This window comes from Hippocampus comes, unplaced genomic scaffold, assembly GCF_001891065.2.
Source record: "Hippocampus comes isolate QL1 unplaced genomic scaffold, H_comes_QL1_v1.1 scaffold242, whole genome shotgun sequence".
Lineage (NCBI taxonomy): Eukaryota > Metazoa > Chordata > Actinopteri > Syngnathiformes > Syngnathidae > Hippocampus > Hippocampus comes.
In genome coordinates this window covers 823,377-841,066 of record NW_017805385.1, presented here as the reverse complement: position 1 = coordinate 841,066, position 17,690 = coordinate 823,377, and the positions used below count along the sequence as shown (strand labels likewise).

At 39.6% G+C, this 17,690-nt stretch overlaps 2 protein-coding genes across 3 annotated transcripts in view; both read right to left on the bottom strand.

Moving 5' to 3' along the window:
• Nucleotides 1-45: 45 nt before the first annotated feature.
• Nucleotides 46-10,232, bottom strand: LOC109517632 (carboxypeptidase Q). Its single transcript, XM_019872912.1, has 12 exons — nucleotides 10,122-10,232; nucleotides 9,848-9,905; nucleotides 9,601-9,733; nucleotides 8,203-8,412; nucleotides 7,969-8,085; nucleotides 7,497-7,704; nucleotides 7,206-7,413; nucleotides 4,792-4,903; nucleotides 3,682-3,773; nucleotides 2,827-2,922; nucleotides 2,514-2,619; nucleotides 46-565 (listed from the first exon to the last, which is right to left on the bottom strand). Exons 3-12 carry the CDS (start codon nucleotides 9,731-9,733, stop codon nucleotides 405-407), a joined length of 1,443 nt encoding a protein of 480 aa, XP_019728471.1. The 5' UTR covers nucleotides 9,848-9,905; nucleotides 10,122-10,232; the 3' UTR covers nucleotides 46-404.
• Nucleotides 10,233-13,545: 3,313 nt separating this feature from the next.
• The window catches only part of LOC109517626 (syndecan-2-B-like), a 10,208-nt gene continuing 6,063 nt past the window's right edge, over nucleotides 13,546-17,690 (bottom strand). The window contains exons 2-5 of one of the 2 annotated variants that reach the window (XM_019872901.1): nucleotides 17,046-17,178; nucleotides 14,531-14,683; nucleotides 13,819-14,079; nucleotides 13,546-13,733 (exon numbers count right to left, since the gene is read on the bottom strand). In XM_019872901.1, coding sequence (XP_019728460.1) covers nucleotides 13,570-13,733; nucleotides 13,819-14,079; nucleotides 14,531-14,683; nucleotides 17,046-17,178 — 711 coding nt within the window. In that variant the 3' untranslated portion in view covers nucleotides 13,546-13,569. Of the gene's footprint in view, nucleotides 13,734-13,818; nucleotides 14,080-14,501; nucleotides 14,684-17,045; nucleotides 17,179-17,690 lie in introns of both variants that reach the window. The other variant, XM_019872900.1, reaches the window with a different exon arrangement.

Here is a 17,690-nt window from a genome sequence, read left to right as displayed (position 1 = left end):
ACCGCCCTGCACAAAATCATGAAAAGAGTAAAATGGGAATAATAGTATGGTGATGAATGACCAAAGCAATGGCAGTTTATTTATGATACAAAGTAATTAAAGTAAATTTATTTATTTAGTAATTTGTAAAATCTTTCAGAACACATGGAAAACCGGTGATTAAATAAAAGTCCCACTTTGTAAAAACATGGAAAAGTTAAAAAAAAAAAATACAAGTATAAAAACCATAGGAAAACCCAAACTATTTTGGTCAAAAAAAGCTTCCCTTCGTGCTTGTCATATTTTGGTCTCGCATTATGTGCAATGTTACTTTTTGGTAAGCCTTGATACTCTACTGCAATATCACCGGCGTAAACACTTGTGACGCAGTTGCCGAGAATCCCCGTGTCCCCTCCTCTAAACAACTACCGAGGCAGCATGTCTTCGAGGTCTGCTACTACATAAGCCACTACGGCCCACAAAGCCGAGCAGAGGTCCATATCTCGAGGGTCCTGAACTGTCATGGTATCAGCTTCTGTGTGGTGGAACCAAAAATAGCGACTGTCGGCCACATGGAGGCTGGCACCTGGATGACGGGCAACACATAAAAGAGTTAGTGGGAACTGAAAAGTTAATTTTTCATCTTGTGAAATTAAGTATTTATTTATTTTATACTTGTCTATCTACTGTACCTACAGTGCGGTGAAAACATATTCATCCTCTTCTCCAATTCTTACATTTTGGAATCAATTCTTACATTTTTTGGGAGTTTCCTCACCTTTATGTTGAAGATCATCAAACAAATATAATATTAGACAAAGGTAACCCAAGCAAACATAAAATGCTGTTTTTAAAGGTTGACTTTATTAAAGGGAAAAAAAAATTGATTCAAAGCCAAATGGCGCTGTGTGAAAAAGTCCTGGCCCCGTACACCTAATAATTGGTTGGGCCCCACTCAGCAGCAACAACTGAAATCAAGCGTTTTCTTTCACTGGCAATGAGTCTTTCAAATCTCTGGGGAGATTTGTTGGCCCACTGTTCCTTGCACAATTGATTTGATTCAGTAACACTGGAGAGGTGAACGGCCCTTTTCAGGTCATGCCACAACATTAAAAACAGATTAAAGTCCGGACTTTGACAAGGCCACTCCAATACCTTCTTTTTTTTTTTCAGCCATTCAGAAGCAGACCTGCTAGTATGTTTTGGATCGTTCTCCTGCTTCAGAACGCAAGTGCACATCAGCTTGTCATGAACTCATGTTTGAACATTCGGACTCAGAATTTTCTAGTCCAGAGCATAATTCATGGTTCCATCAATCACAGCAAATCGTCCGGGTCCTGAAGTAGCAGTGCATCTTTTCAGGGTGATGCACCTTTGCGTTCTGATTTTTTATGTATTACAAACACATAATCAAATTGCCACATCATGCATATCCATGCACATGATGAAATGAGGGAAAGAGTGAAGGCTATGTACAAATGGTGTTGAAACATTTGTACTCTTGTGTCCATGTTTTTGCAGTGGGACCTTCAACCTCTCCCCAAATTGCAGACATGAACTGCATTATGTCAAGAATTCTTCATAATGTTTTGGCAGTGGCAAAGGAATGTTACTGTATCATTATGGTAACTGCACAATCAGTCACCCCTTTGATCAAATGGTATAGTTTGAAACTTTTCCCCCTTTCTCTTGAATTTATTTGACTTATGAGCCATGGCTTTAAACTCCAAATCAGCAATGGATAAAAACCTTCACCAGCTCGCACAATTAATTCTCGGGTGATATTGATATCCATCCATCCATCCATCCCAGTACACATATACATTTTCTACTGCCTATCTTGTTTAGGTTTGCAGGGAAGTTGGAGCCTTTCTCAACTGATTTTAGATGAGAAATAGAAGACGCCCTGGACTGCTTGCCAGTCAATCACAGGGAACATTGACAGATGTAAAATAATACCGTTTAGAAGTTTCAAACTAAGTCCCACTCAGCAATCTTTTTTGTTTGTTTGGTCGATTACGGCCCATGATATTCCGTGGCTGTCAAACTGTATTGTCACTGTATTGTGTGCATGTGTTAATCTAAACTACAGAAATTTGTGTAGAAAAATACTGGATAAACTTTTAAAATAAAAATATATATTAAAAAGAAGTTTTAAAATGCCGTGCCTCAAAGACAAGTTCATAAGCAACTTCTGTTCACAAGCATGACATTTGCACTCTTATTTTCACATCATGACACATGTTTACATTACCATACATATTTATTCTATAATTCAAAGATATTTTAAACTTACATTATGTTAAAAATGACACAGTAGCAATTCAGTTTGCCCAATGTGCTGGAATGCTTCACCAACCCATTACTAATTTGGCACTATTTTAAAGCTGACAATAAGGCAAGACACAGAGGAAGTGAATCTCTGGTCACAGCATTTTCAAAAGTAATAAAGTATTCCGTCACCCCAAAGCAATTGAGATGGAACACTTCCTATTTCCCTTTGTGGTTGGTAACATCCTGCTGATTCAACTGACCTGGTACTCCGGCCTGCATCCAAGGAGAGATGTCCGTCCCCTCCCCATGTTTCTCCAGTTTTGTGGTATTGAGAGGAGCTAACAGTTTGACCACCTCCTCCATCACCTGTTGGTAGACACACGGACATGTTCTCCTCAGCTCCTCACACTACCACTAAAATACAATTTGCAGACAGAAATAAACAGAGGTTCATGCTTTTCATACTGTCTTGTTTTTTTTTTTTAGCACCCAGTGCTTTGTAGGGTATACAGAATTACAATGTACACTGCATATAAAAATGCTTCTGTGATTGCCGTGCAAAGATCTTCTTACCTTTTGTGCTGCAACACTTCCAGTAAACTGCAGAGCCACTGGGCTGAATGTCCCCATGTCAGACTCCATGACCATATCGAAGTTGGATAAATTCACCTGGATGGGAGAGAAAGTTGAAAGGAGAAAACAAACTGCAAAGTGACAAAATGTTTAATAACTTAAAAAGACCACATGCGAGTTTAAAATCAAGTTTCCAAACTTCAGAGAACACAAAAGGGTTTGAGAAATGACCTTCATACATTGCCAGAGCACAAAATAGTATATATACAGTACTTAAAAGCCTTAAGTGCTTCCCCAATCAGTGTGCTCTTCCACATTAGTATGCCTTACGTAAGTGAATCATCAGGCGTGCTTTGGGAAATTACTTCATTTCACTGAATCAATCTGAAAATGATTTATTTCCTAGTCCTACAAATCATGTATCTTTGTTGATCGAGCTGCGCCAGCATTGAATGAATTAGTGACAAGCAGGAAAATGAAATGCTCTTCCACTGAAAAGCAGAAGTAACAGAACGAACCCGTGTATTCACGTTGCATGTCATTTCTCTTTGGTGGTGTGCCATGAGATTTTTGGTTTTCAAAGATAAAATATGCGCTTTGGCTCAATGAAGGTTAGGTAACATTGGAGTAAGATCCATCCAGAACTAATCAAAGCAGTGTGATTGTTGAATTGGATGCTGTAGTTTACATGCAGCTTGTGCAAGGGCTGAGATTAGATTAACCAGATCTGGACAGCAGAACCATAGACCAATTGTTGGCGCTCTACAGATGCTTTATTGATTTCTATAGTTCTGCTCTCTTTCATTGTGCAGTGCAATTTTTTTCTCTATTCAGAAATGCAACAATGTGTAAGACCTTATGAAGATCGTAGTACTGCTGCGCTCCAACGCCACCCTGCTCTTCACCCGCCCACAGCACTGTGCGCATGGTCCTCCTTGGACGTAAACCTGGAAATGAATGAGGGTACACATTGAGAAGAACATAACTGTGTACCACATTACAACAAATATGTTCTTATATGTGTATGCACTAACTTTACATTCCCCGCCAAAATTGGCATATTAATATGTTAAGCTTCTGGGTTACTTTAAGATCTAGTATTTTGCCAACTACAGTATATGATTTAAAACTGGTATCATCTAATATATATGTATAAAAAAAAAATATATATATATATATATAGAGAGAGAGAGAGAGAGAGAGAGAGAGAGAGATTTTTTTTCTCTTCGGTTTATAATAAGATTCTCTTTTGGAGAGGTTACTACTTTAAATTATTCACCTCATTTCGTAATAAATAACAAAGCATTAATAATTGTCATTTGTAACCTATTTATTCACAAGTCACAAGGGAAAGAAGCACCCCTGAGTGCATAAAGACAAAAATAAGAAGAAGAAGAAGAATTGAGACACGTTCATAATGAATTTTAGGTTTGATTCATTTGTCTAGCGGGTTAGCTAAGGAGTGGAGCAGCGACGGGCTTGTCCAATAATATTCATAGTTGAATATTATTCTTGAATAATTGAATGAGTCAGCTCAAATTTGAGTACAAAAAGGTGAATTCCAATTCAGAAAATTCATAATTCCTGAAGTTTTTAGAATTTGGGGAAAAAAATATATTTTTGTTTTTGGGGGGGGCTTATGACCAGTGGTCTCATCAATAAAAATAAAATTTATGTTCAAATAATAACAACAACAATACATTTTTATTTCAAGTGCCTTTCAGAAAACCCAAGGGTAATGAACGGTAAAATAGTGGTTAAAATCACGCCTGGTGAAAACATTCATCCAATATATAACTATACAAGCACTGTAGTTTCTTTCCACATAAATGTGACGTGAGATGATTGTGCAAGTTTTGGAAGTACTGTTCGTATACTCCTCATTCACAGTGAGAGAACTAAATCAAAAGTAATTATTTACGCAGCTTTGTTTACATGCGTTTTTAATTGTTTGGCTTGGCTCACCTAGCTGTTTTATGAGTGACAGGGCTTCCCAGGAAACCATGGCGCCGCCCCCATCATCCATGGCACCCTGGCCCACATCCCAACTGTCCAGGTGACCACTCAATAGGACAACCTAGCGCATATAAATGAAACACATTAAATCCGTGCATCCCGTTGGAAGGAAAAAAAAAAAAAAGAGTGACAAACACTATTTCCAGTGATGTTTTGTTGAATTCCTGTCAGCGGGAGGAGCAGGACAGTGTGTGGACAAACAAAAGTGTGGACCATGACCCTGACACATTGCACCACTTTGAGAGAAAAACCAACAAAAATAGGAACGAAGACCTTGTTTCATAATCAAAAAACAAACTAACTAAATATTGAATCTGAGAGGTCAAACAAAATATATGATCTTCTTGCCATCTAATATAATGCAAATTGAAATAATTCTTTCCAGGTTTAATCAGTTGTTTTTATAAAACTTTTAGTAACCACACAATTGTCAAATCAGTTATTTGATAAACGCACGTTATCCATACTAAGATTCTTTTTGGGGCAGCGCAGTGGATGACTAGTTAGCGTCCGCCTCACAGTGCAGAGGTGCAGGTTTCGTTTCCGGCTCTGGCCTTCCTGCGTGGAGTTTGCATGTTTTCCCTGTGCTTGCGTGGGTTTTCTCAGGGTACTCTTGTTTCTTCCCACATTCCAAAAACATGCATGGCAGGTTAAAGGAACACTCTAAATTGTCCCTAAGTGTGAGTGTGAGCGCGAATGATTGTTTGTCTATGTGTGCCCTGTGATTGGCTGGCAACCAGTTCAGGGTTCATTTATGGCCAGCCTCAGACTTCAATGAGTCACACGTCTTTGACGGTTGCACTAAAATTTCGAGATAACGCAAGGTGGGTGTGTCAGAAGTTGGCACGGGAGATTGTGAATATCATGGGAGTTGCTGGAGACTATCCCATCTGACTTCGGGCATAAGGGCGGACTAACCCCTGAACTGGTTGCCAGTCAGTCATAGGGAACATTTCAAGATAAACAACCACACACACCCACATTCAGACCGTCACTTCATAGGAAACGATCCCACACCGCCCACACACAAGTCAGGCAAGTGTACCACTGCACCATCAATGACGTTGAGAAAAAAATGTCATTTTAAATCATACACCAGCTGCATATTTATATGTAAGGGATGTTTACAAATTTTACACATTTGGCCATTTCCAGAAGGCTGTTGTACAATTGAGTGTAAAAGGTGTAAATGCTCAGTAGGTAGAGTAACAGTAAAATAAATTACTGTTAGATAATTGACTGAGTGACTCAGCCTCATACTGAGGATCATGAAACCTCAAATCACCCCCACATCATTCAGTGAAACTGCAAAAGGGGAAACCCAAAAGTTACAGATGATTCAATTATGGCATGGGTTTCATTTCCCCATATTATAAACTTAATCCATATCTAGCATTTTGGGCTTATTGTCATCATCAACATCATGTACATGTATGATGTTTTAACTGTAAACTGAGCAGGACTTGGCTTTACTTGTCTCTGTGCTGTAAATGACGAAAAGCTGATAGAGAACCATTTCACAAACACAGAATATGAATGAATTACCCATTGTGGCATTTGGATGTATTATGTTTTATGGCAAGCCATGATTCAACATGCAAAATACACTCACCAAACTCTTAATTAAGAAAACATGCAAGTAAGTACAAAAGTAGTGTCAAAAGGTCTGCTTTTACGAAGATAAAAGTATTCAGAGTGAGTTTATTTCGAGATTTGGGTAGAAGCAGCGTGTGTGTTTTTCAAGTTCTACCCGTTTTTTCCCTGTATGCAGGTATGCCATCTCAAAGGATTTGGACATGACGGTTTACTGTACATGTTGGGTCAAGTCGTGGTATGTGATACATGATAAAATGATGATGAAGCAAGACCACGGTTTATACCAGACAACAGACCAGAACACTTCACCTAGTCGAGTAAACTTTTGTTGTTTTTGGGATATTAATTCACGTGTAAAATGAAATCTATTTTCTGCAGGCAATAGATTAAAACAGTAAAGACATTGACATTTTCAAGAGACTTCCTCTTATTTAGAAATGACAAGTAGTTGCGGGGAATTATGATGAACACAACAAAGGCAGTTTTGTGTTTCACTTCCTGCAGCCAGAACTGGAGTACTGTCCTGTATTCATGAAAAAACAATGTCATGAAAGAAATAGCTTTGGTTTGTTTGTAATATATCTAGTTGAATTTAGGAAATCTCAAATAATTCCTCCCATGTGTGGCCACCAAACAGAGGGAATAAATTATTGAAGTGACATGTTCATTTGAATGTAGCCCTCCAAGTCGATTTAACATTGAGAAAGCAAGAAGGCATTTGCATACATTTAAATAAACATGGGAGCCAGACGGAAGGTGGGTGCTACCTGCTCGGGATGCTGCCAGCCTTTGATCTCAGCCACCGTATTAAAAGAGTCGGCATCTGGGAGTGTCTTGGCGGCCATTGTGAGTCTGACGGTGATCCGCTGTCCCCTCTGCGCTATACGCCACATCAGCTCAGCATCCTCAATGGTGATGCATGCCGTAGGGATGCGCTTCACACCATCCTGGTAGTCTTGCCAACCTGTGTGAGGACTAAAGAGGTAGAGGCCAAGATCACGAAAACATTTTGCTTGATAGCACAGATAGCATATCCATGTCTGCAGGCAGATGGGCACCTATTAATTGAGAAAGGCGTGATGGATCGAATGAGTGTGGCCACGGCTCCAAATTTCGATGCCTCGGAGGCGCCATATTCACGGTATGCCACTGTCATGCCGTAGCTGACAAATGGCTGGTTGAAGACCACAATCCTCCCTTTGGCCTCGCTGGCTCTGCGCTTCAGTTCCTCAAAAGATCCAACAACCAACACCTCTGCTTCAATGCCTTCAGCCAGGGAGGGAAAATAAGGGAAATTAACGCACGTTTAAAATGCACTTTTTTCATCAAAGATCTTTCCATTTTATGAAGGCTATTTTGCAGGGTCTCTGTGGCGAGCAGGCTAGTCACAGTACACCTCTAACAAATACTTGTTATTAGAAGGCTGGTGAATGTTTAATAAATCACAAATTCAGCAATGAATAAGAGCAGTGACAATTCGAGGAAAGAACTCAGAAATCAAAATCACTTTCCGAAGGAAGTGTGGCTGACCTTCAGGGGGCGTCCCTACACTGCTCCCGAGGCCCAGTATAGCAAGATTCTTGGTCCTTGGCAATGTCATCATTGCAGTTTCCTTTCCTCTAATCCAGTGGGGGATTTTTACTGGTTCTGGTGACAAAGGCCCAAAGACAGAAACAAACATTTTATAAAAAGACTGCAAAGATTGGTGCCTGCGGGCATGTGAGGTTCATGCATTGGGATGGACAGTAACACAGGATTACTCACCAAGATGTACATCCAAACCATCCTGCGTCATAGCTTTATACATATATTTGATAGCCATTTCCAGGTTGATTGAGCCACTGACGCGGTTCCCAATGGTGTCGGTAAAGTCTGCAAGGCGTGTGTATGAGCGGTTCTGTGCAGCTCCGAACACAGCCAGGTCGATGATCCGTTTGGCCACATCTGCGTAGCCTGCAACCTCTGTGGCCACGTCTTGAGGTCGCACATTAACACACACAACAAGTGCAGGTTTAAACCATCAATTATGATTCCCTTACAGCACAGGGGTCAAACTAAAGGCTCGGGGGACAGCTACTGCCCGCTACATCATTTTATGTGGCCCACTAAAGCAAATCATACTTCGATGTCATGTTTCTGGAGAAATTCTGAACCAACAGTGCATATTACCTGCATATTGGCATGTATTTCAAGCATATTTGTTATCAATCAATAGTTAAACTATTTTCCTTGACTTTAGATTTCAATAATAGTTGTCAAATTGTTGTGTATATGTAATAATACTGTATGATGAGGCAGTTATACATTCATTTAGTTTTAAAGTCAGAACTGTAAAGTGCCTTTATTGGCCTCTTCAGAATCACTCAGTCATCATGAAAATGTAGCAGAATAATGAAACTTATTATACTGCAAGTGGCCAATCATTTGCACACATATTAGAAACCTGATATTATTATATTGATAACCCTGATTTGTTTCCTTCATTTTTTTTCATTGGAAGTATGCGATTTTGTTAAGACAGACATTGCCCTGCTAACTACAAGTGATTTTGATCATGTAAATTCTATTTTCTTTATCATAATAAACATTGTGTATGTGTCCCGGAAAGCTTGACATGTCTACTTGTCATAGTGAAATGTCGATCGATACATCAGGCGTGAAATCTTTTGTCATCTGCCTACTTCTGAAAATTGGTTTGTGAGCGAGGCGTATTGTGAAGCCTATGTTTCATTCATGTATAACATACACACAATATAGTGTAGAAAGTGATACCTCCACAAGTGAAAATGCTTTTATTGTTTATTGCATACCCCCCCCCCAAAAAAAAAAAAACTCTGCTGTGCTATCAAAAGATTTACTTAATGTTGGCCAAACAATATGTGGGGTGTCGAATAGAGTTTCCAACTTGCATGGCTATTCCCTTAAAATATGCTTATTTCAGTAATACATGTACATAAAATGGAGTGGGTAAAGTGTGCTATAGTTTTTGGGGGGTTTTTTGGTAGTCGAGGTAATTTGATGAAAGCTTGCCTTAGGCATGTTATCGGTTATGGGTGATGTTTTAATGTATGGGGGACAACAGCACGATTTGCTGTCTTGAAAATAAAATTCTATGAACAGGCCTCATTAAATAGACAACTTTTAAAAATGGGTTTGTGGTACCTTTCCGAGCAGTACTGTTGAATTCATATCTGACCATTGCTGATCTCTGAGGTCGCCCATCCAGGCATTTCAGCATGAAAATACCCACAAGGATGGAGTAGCGGAGAGACAGTTTAACAGCAACCTGTGCCATCTGAGGAAAGATAATTTGCCACAATGCAATATTAACTATCAAAGTAAAATATGTGCACTGATTTGTAAGAAAAAAGCCTGAACAAGCTCTTATTTCCATTAATGGGAGACTTGCATTACGTCAGGAAGAGGAACTCGGTCTGACTGACATTAAGTTTAAGGTTTCACTTTCACTGAGAAGACAAAAGGAAAGTGAAAAGCTACGACTAAATAACACGTTAATTCAAAAAAACGAATTCATAAATTAAAATTTTGTAATAATACATGTCGAGGTCAGGTCCGCAAGACTGAACGAATGAATGGAGGACGACGAGATAACAAATCGGCAAGTTTACAGATTGAAAAATGCGATTATGTTTGATGTTAAAACTGAGTGAAAGAACACAAACCCTGCAGGCCAGGACTGCAGAACTGCTTCCGTCTTGAGAATAACCCCAAAGAAGACAGAATAGATGTTCACAACCGGTGTAAGTATTGCCGTGATTTAATTCGCCAAGCGATTTTTAACTTCCTCTTGAGGCATCTCCAGAATAAAAGTATTGTTTTACGAGCCCTTCGTAGTAAAACGTTCAGCAAATAAATCCATCCATCCAACCATTATCTGATTTGTTTATCCTTACGAGGGTCTCCAGCGTGCTGAACCCTATCCCAGCTTTCTTCGCGCTTTAGGTGAGGACGCAAATAAATGAAAAACAATTCAAATTCAGAAATGCAGAAAAATTAGAACGAAAAACAGTTCGTGACTTCGTAAAGCACGAAAGACAAATAAAAAAGCAGCACAGGAAATTCGGATGCATTCAGAATTGGTCATGAAAACAAACAATGTGTTAAAAGTAAATATATAATTAATATAATATTCCACAATACTGTAAATATTAAACACACATTATTTTACACGATACAAACCAATGAGGGTTAAAGATGATGCTGATGATGATGATTATTTGATTGTTTGAGGGCAAAGGCAGCCCGGTGGCCGACTGGTTAGTGCGCCAACCTCACAGTGCAAAGGTACTGGGTTCAATTCCAGCTCCGGCCTCCCTGTGTGGAGTTTGCATGTGCACCCTATGCCTGCGTGGGCTTTCTCCAGGTACTCCGGTTTCCCCCCGCATTCCAAAAATATGCATGGCAGGCTGATTGAAGACACCAAATTGTCCCTCGGTGAGGGTGTGAGAGCGGATGGTTGTTCGTCCCTGTGTGCCCTGCGATTGGCTGGCAACCGGTTCAGGGTGTCCCCCGCCAACTAACTGAATTCAGCTGGGATAGGCTCCAGCGACCCTTGTGAGGATGAAGCGAATCAGAAAATGGATGGATGGATGGATGGATGTTTGAAGGTGAAGCATTTCTATTTCAAAGTACAGCTGAGTGTTTACATCTTGTAGTATGTGCGGTACGTAACCAATTTGTACTATTATTGCCTAAAACGAGTTGTTAGTGACTTTTACATGCACTTCCAAAAAAGTTACCTTTTTTATAGACATTTAATCCCGTGCCAACATTTTGTGAAAGACACGTGTTCCTACATTTGTTTGTTATCTATGCATTTGCTGCCTTTGGAGGATAGGGTAGGCTATCATTTGGTCCGTCAACATTATGCTGGCACTTCTGTCAAGGTAAATCAATGGTTAAACTTTGCAAGGATATTCAACACGTCAATTATGAACCTCACTCAACATACCATTTGAGCAACACAGCTTTTGCCTTAGTGCGGTGTGATCATTTATTACAAAATGGACATTTTGTACCCATCACCTGTTTCAATTTATGCCCAACCTATTAAAAGATTATTTATTACAAATTGGACATTTTGTACCCTACACTGGTTTCAATTTATGCTCAACCTATTAAAAGAAAGACGTGTGTAAAAGGATATTTTCTCAGATTTTATTGAAAGTACTCAAGAAAATTGCATAAATCTGGTTTACTAACAATCAACTGAACCAGGATATAATAAAACCAATTTGAAATAATCTGATCAGTAGGAACAAAGACACTGAAAAAAAGGACTGTACATTTTACAGACTGAAATTGATTATAGTCTAAAATAATACACATTAATACATATGTGACTGGATCATCACAACATAGTAGACAATCCCAAATTAAAGTTGCAAAAGCTACACCGTTACTTTGATCCACACAACATGTGTGTTTGAATTCCGAGTTCTTGCTCTTTTTACCCTTAGGTTAAAGAAAGTACAATTATCAATGGGGTTCTTTCTGGCTAAATCTCATGACATTTTTTTGATGAACTGCCCTTTCTGCTCAATCATCTGGTATCTTTATGATCTCGATGAGAACGGTAAATCACATAGTGTTAATGTACACAATGTTGTGTTTATTCCAGCCATGAAACGTCAGTCATTTGTTCTGCAGGAAATTTGAGAAATGCATGAGAGCCTAGTCTTTTGTAAAACCGCAACAGAAATGTCAACCTTTTTTTATTGCATGTTGTTGAAAGGAAAATCGTTTTAAATCTGAGAAAAACTGCTGCAAATCTCTGGCAAAAATATGGTAATATTTCCATTTGAGAGCCTTTTTTAGAGGTCCGATTATAAAGCAACTTTTGAAAACACAGGAAGTCTAACAAAAGAACTGCTCCAAATTAACTTTCCCTCACAACTCACAAAGTAAACAAAAAAAACTGCTTTGCCATACAATTAGCACCAGACAAAATGGTGAATCATATATAAATAAATCCGAAGAGCTACAAATGACTGCATTATCAAGATGGAAAACTGAAGTGGTTATTTTAGTAGCCCGTTTTACTGAAAAACCTTATTGTCCAGAAAGACTCTTAATGCTCAATGCTGTCACCAGTCAAACCTGTTATTATAGCTGCATACAGTTGGCAATTGCAATGGAATGTGGTTTGGCCTTGCTTGCTGCACTCAGTCATCACAGAAAATAGTCCTGTAAATATAAAGAATGTTCAATGCAAAGTTGACATGGTGTGTGTGCAAAGGCATTTGAAATCTACAATCTATAGACTGCAAATGTTTTCTTTAAAATGGCTTTTAGGTAAAAAATCTCAAAATATGAAAATAGACAAACACGCTACAATTTCCAAAGATAACAAAGAAAACATATTGATTCGTTACAATATAAGATTTATGAGGAAAAACAAAGGTATGTACCTGCAGAGGAACCCAATCTCACGTACCAATACTGGACAGAATATAGAATAACATATTCACTAGTCATGAAAACAACAAAAAACATTCGTACAGTCATTTATAAAAAAAAAAAAAGCACTAAATGAAATGTAACAACAGATGAAATCTGACCTCGACCAAAAAAGGGAAAAAGCGATTAACTTTCGGTTCTTTGGACTACTAGTACCATTTTAGTAGATCATTCAAAATACAATGAAGGCGTCCTACTTCTTTTTTTCTTTTTTTTAACTTCCTCATGACTGTTTAGCCGAGCTGACACCATTGCGAGTCCATCTTATAGAGGCAGTGTGGGTTTAAGGCACAGTGTTGATTGAATAGACTTTCCTTAACTAGAATGGCTGTAATCCTATGACACTCTAGAGAGACTTCCACTCTTTTCCCAGATTGGAATGATATGAATGCATTTGAATTCTCCCGTTCTGTGTGAGAATCGTGCAGACTAAAGAGAGAGAGAGAGAGAGAGAGAGAGAGAGAGAGAGAGAGAGAGAGAGAGAGAGAGAGAGAGAGAGAGAGAGAGAGAGAGACGTAAAAAGATAGATGACGGGAGAGACGAGCAGGGGAGTTTGGCGCGGTTGAAAATTTGAAAATAAAGCTGATATTGATCCGCTCTCAGTTCGAACAGACACGTGATGATATCTATTCACAGTCTCTATTGGTTGGTTCAGGCGTAAAACTCCTTGGTTGGTGCTTTCTGGTAAGCTGTTGAAGAAAGTTTGGTGTCCCCCAGGTCATAGCTTCCTTCGTCCTTCTTCTTCATGCGGTAGGCCAGCAGGACAAGGAGGAAGATGGCACAAAGCAAGCCGACCACCACGCAGGCTATCACTGCTGGAAGGGCAGAAGGAACCGCGATTGGACCGTTGTATTTTGTGCATGTTTTCTTGAGAGTCATTGCAAGTAAATGTGCGCTTACCTGCCAGCACCTCCGTTCGCTCCCACATGCTCTCAGACGTCACATCATCGGGAGAGTCAAACATTCTGCTGCCTCGACTCACGAGAATTTCATTTGTCAGAATGTCGTTCGTGTCTGCGTCTCCACCATCTTTGGTGGCGGAGGAGTCGTCCCACCTATCCAGGCTGTTGTCTTCTGGGGTTTCTTTGATGTCCTCGGAAGTGGAGCTGGGACTCGGAGCATGTGTGAACCAGTCGGCCGTTGGGTCGTTGCCTGCCACCTAAAAGGAACAAGCAGGTGTGTAAAGCAGGGCTGGAAAAAGTTCAGTGCTCTTGGGCAGAGGTAGGGAAATCCAGTCCCTCGAGAGCCGTATCCTGTCTGTTTTAGATGTCTCCCCACACCAACACACCTGATTCAAACAACTGCAATAACACGTCCTTCTAATTTTTGGTTTTATTTATAATGAATCTATAACTCAGTAGCTAATGACTGTTCTAAAACAAACATGTTAAATGCATATTTATTGCTCACAATTGCTTATGACCATTACAGTGAAAAAAAATCTGCTAAACTCATGCAATAATTTGCAGGAGATTTGATAATGTAACTGATTGGCGAGATAAAAGATCATAAAGGGCTGTATGGAGCCATAGTTTGCACAGCACAGCACCAGCGTCAATATGGACTTTTATTTTTTTTTTTACCTCCTTGTCCTTCGTGTCCATACTGATCGCTGTTGTCTCACTGGACATCACTGTGTTCGGTGGATCGCGGGGGTCAGCTGCTTTGGTCGGTTGACCGTGTGGAGAGTCTGCTGTTGGTTGGGTTGGAAGCATTTCTTCACTCTTGTTCGGGGTGAGGATCGCTGTCTCCTCCTCTTCTTTTTCTATCAACAGATTCAGGGTATGAGTCACTTTTCAGGAGTTTGACCTTGCGCACCACCTGCAGCACCATTTTAATTGTTTTTTTGGCAATGTTGTTATGATCAATATAAAAGGTGCATCTCAAAAAAATGTGAATATCGCGGTCAAGACAATTTATTTCAGCACTAAAAACAGCAACTAAAAACGTGAATTTCAAGATAGAGATTCATTAAAGACATTACAATACTTTTCAGAGGACCAATTCCCAAGTAATTTCAATGTTAAATCTAGTTTTGAATGTTTCCTCTGGAATACTCATGAGATGATGAATTTTATTTCTTTCATTGGTTGTAAGCTTCAATCATCAAAATTATAAACAAACGTTTTTTTTTTCAATTTGTGAACTGAAGTACTTCAACCCAGCCGCTGGGGAGCAGTGCCCTCCCCTGTGGGTACACTGTTCCCCGGTGCCGGTCCCAAGCCCGGAGAAATGGGGAGGGTTGCGTCAGGAAGGGCATCCGGCGTAAAACTTTTGCCAAGACGGACATGCGAGTTGATAGGGCGGTTTGCAGGAACGGATGGGAATTAATGACTCGCTGTGGCGACCCCTGAAAAGGGACGTGCCGAAAGGAGAAGAAGAAGAAGAACTGAAGTACTTCATCAAGTTGTCCATGATGTCCTTATTTATTGAGATGTAACTGTACTGAAACCTTAAAATTTGGTAAACCACACTGAGAAAAACACCTCAAACGTTGCACACAGATGTGGCACTTGTGATGTGCGATATCAGCTAATTGAAACACACTTCAGAAAACTATCATTCAGAGAAAAAGTATTTAGCATTTTATTTTTGGGTTACCACAAACAAATGGTGCCATACAACTACACAGGTACAGCATATTGATGTGTGGAAACGTCCCTTTAAGGTGGAATGATAAGCGGGTTGTGTACGAAGCAACAAGGAGTGGAGGAGTCTGTACTGATTAGCAACATGCTAATGACTTGGCTGGCCGATAATTATTGATTCAATTCAGTTGCTTTTTTGGCGTTGATGATGAATTGCTGACTGATTGTATCTTGAAACAAAACCGAGTGCAGAAATTTGCTGTCATTTGCAGAAGCACTGTTGATTCGTTTTTTTTTTTTTTTTTTTTTGCGGACTACAGAAAATAACATGAAAGATGTCAGATAAAGGAAGGTGGTAGAGTTCAACCGCAAAGATCCCTTTTATTGCAATCACTAGCCTCATTGGGCAGCATTATAAACAAATGAAGCTAATGGCAAACAACAGATTCACTGTTAAGATAATTATTAATGATTAGAAAGGCCTTTTTTTAGAATCGTATTTATGCTTGTTTGTTAGTTACCAGGCTACTTCCTAGTTCATGTCGATGATGAATAAATGCCGATGTGATTTTGAGAGGGTCAACCGTCCCACCAATGGCATGTCGACCCAAAAGGTGTAAATAAATTCCTGATCTCTTCAGCAAGAGCTTGACTAATATCAAGAGGGTCATTGTTTGGTACATATTTTCTTGTGTATGCAAATTAAATCTGTTCTCCTACTCACTGTGTTACTATGTCAAAATGTCTGCTGTGAGCAAACCGGGACTTATGCACAGGTAAAGATGAATCATTATGAATAAAAGGTAAAAGTATTTTGCATCCGCTTGCTTGTAATAAAAATTGCACCTCGACCACATCACCTTGCGGCAAAGATCTGGAACAGCCCCAATAGTCTGAATGTACAAGCATCCATCTGATGAGTGAACAAGTCAAATGAATAATAATAGCAAATGTAGTTACTGGTTTGGGTAAAAAGGCCACGCCTGACAACTGGCATAATCTCCACACACACACACAAATATTTGGTGATGAACACTTGAAACACATGAACCAGTTTTTCCTGAACAAATAAATAACCCTAAAACAACACATTGGGAAATTTGTGTTTTGCAGTTTGCAGCAGCTTATTTGCTGTTGACACTGACTCGAGCTTCTGTTAGCTGCCCAGGGCGCTGATAACAACATCATGTGGAAGACCGTTAATTTCAGCATTGAGTGCAGATTTCGCGATTGTGTGCGCACACTCCTGAAACTCCCTACCCTTGCTACAAATTGTAAAACTGTCTTGTTTCTTCCTTTTTATTGATAAGACTTCGATCTTATTCACTGAAGCACACCAAACACGAGGAACAATAGCAGAATAGAATGTGACTCAGTTGCGCTGTTCATCTCATAAATGTATGCGCCTTAAAGAAGTAAATAGGTGGTGTACAACTGAAACACTGTCAGAAACAGAGGGAAAAAAATCTACCAATGCAGATTTTCAGACTTTTGTTGTGACCTTAGGAAGTCACTCAAAAGCAATCCCAGTCCCCTTACCATAGTCCCCGGATCCAGATCCTGATCCTAAGTCGTCCCCGTCTTCATCATCTATCGGGAGGTCACCTGATGTTTGACTCTCTATGTAAAGGTCATCTCCCACGAAGGCGAGCGACTGGGAAGAGACCAGCATCTGAGAGGAAAACAAAATGATCTTTTATCAAAACAGTGTCATTACTCATTTAAAAAGAACTACTAACAAACCGAAAAATAAAGAAGAAGAAAAAAAGATCACTCACAGAAAGTTACTGACTACAGTAGTTGACCTTTGGTTTCAGACAATGTGTCAATAAAGTGATACCATATTGAGGCAAGTCAAGGGAGGTCATAGTTTGTTTGAAGTATTGCACATAGTTTCAATTCACATGCTGCTCTAGTGATTTGCAACAGGACTGATAACTGCTAAATCCGTTGCCATTCCAAGCATCACAGGAAGAACTCCAGGAGATAAGGCCTTTGTACATTTACGCTCAAAAATGCTACATTTACTAGATTGTATGTGCGGCATTACCTTTGCAGAAATCAGCATGATAATGAGCCTCAGATTCAATAAGACACACACACACACACACACACACACACACACACACACACACACACACACACACACACACACACACACACACACACACACACACACACACA

Excerpts from the sequence above, each read along its gene's own strand:
- LOC109517632 (XM_019872912.1), bottom strand. The coding sequence starts at position 9,733 with ATGGCACAGGTTGCTGTTAAACTGTCTCTCCGCTACTCCATCCTTGTG. Across the intron at positions 7,414-7,496 it reads ACGCCTTTCTCAATTAATAG|TCCTCACACAGGTTGGCAAG; the intron begins GTGCCCATCTGC and ends CTACCTCTTTAG. Across the intron at positions 2,923-3,681 it reads AGTACTACGATCTTCATAAG|GTGAATTTATCCAACTTCGA; the intron begins GTCTTACACATT and ends TCTCCCATCCAG.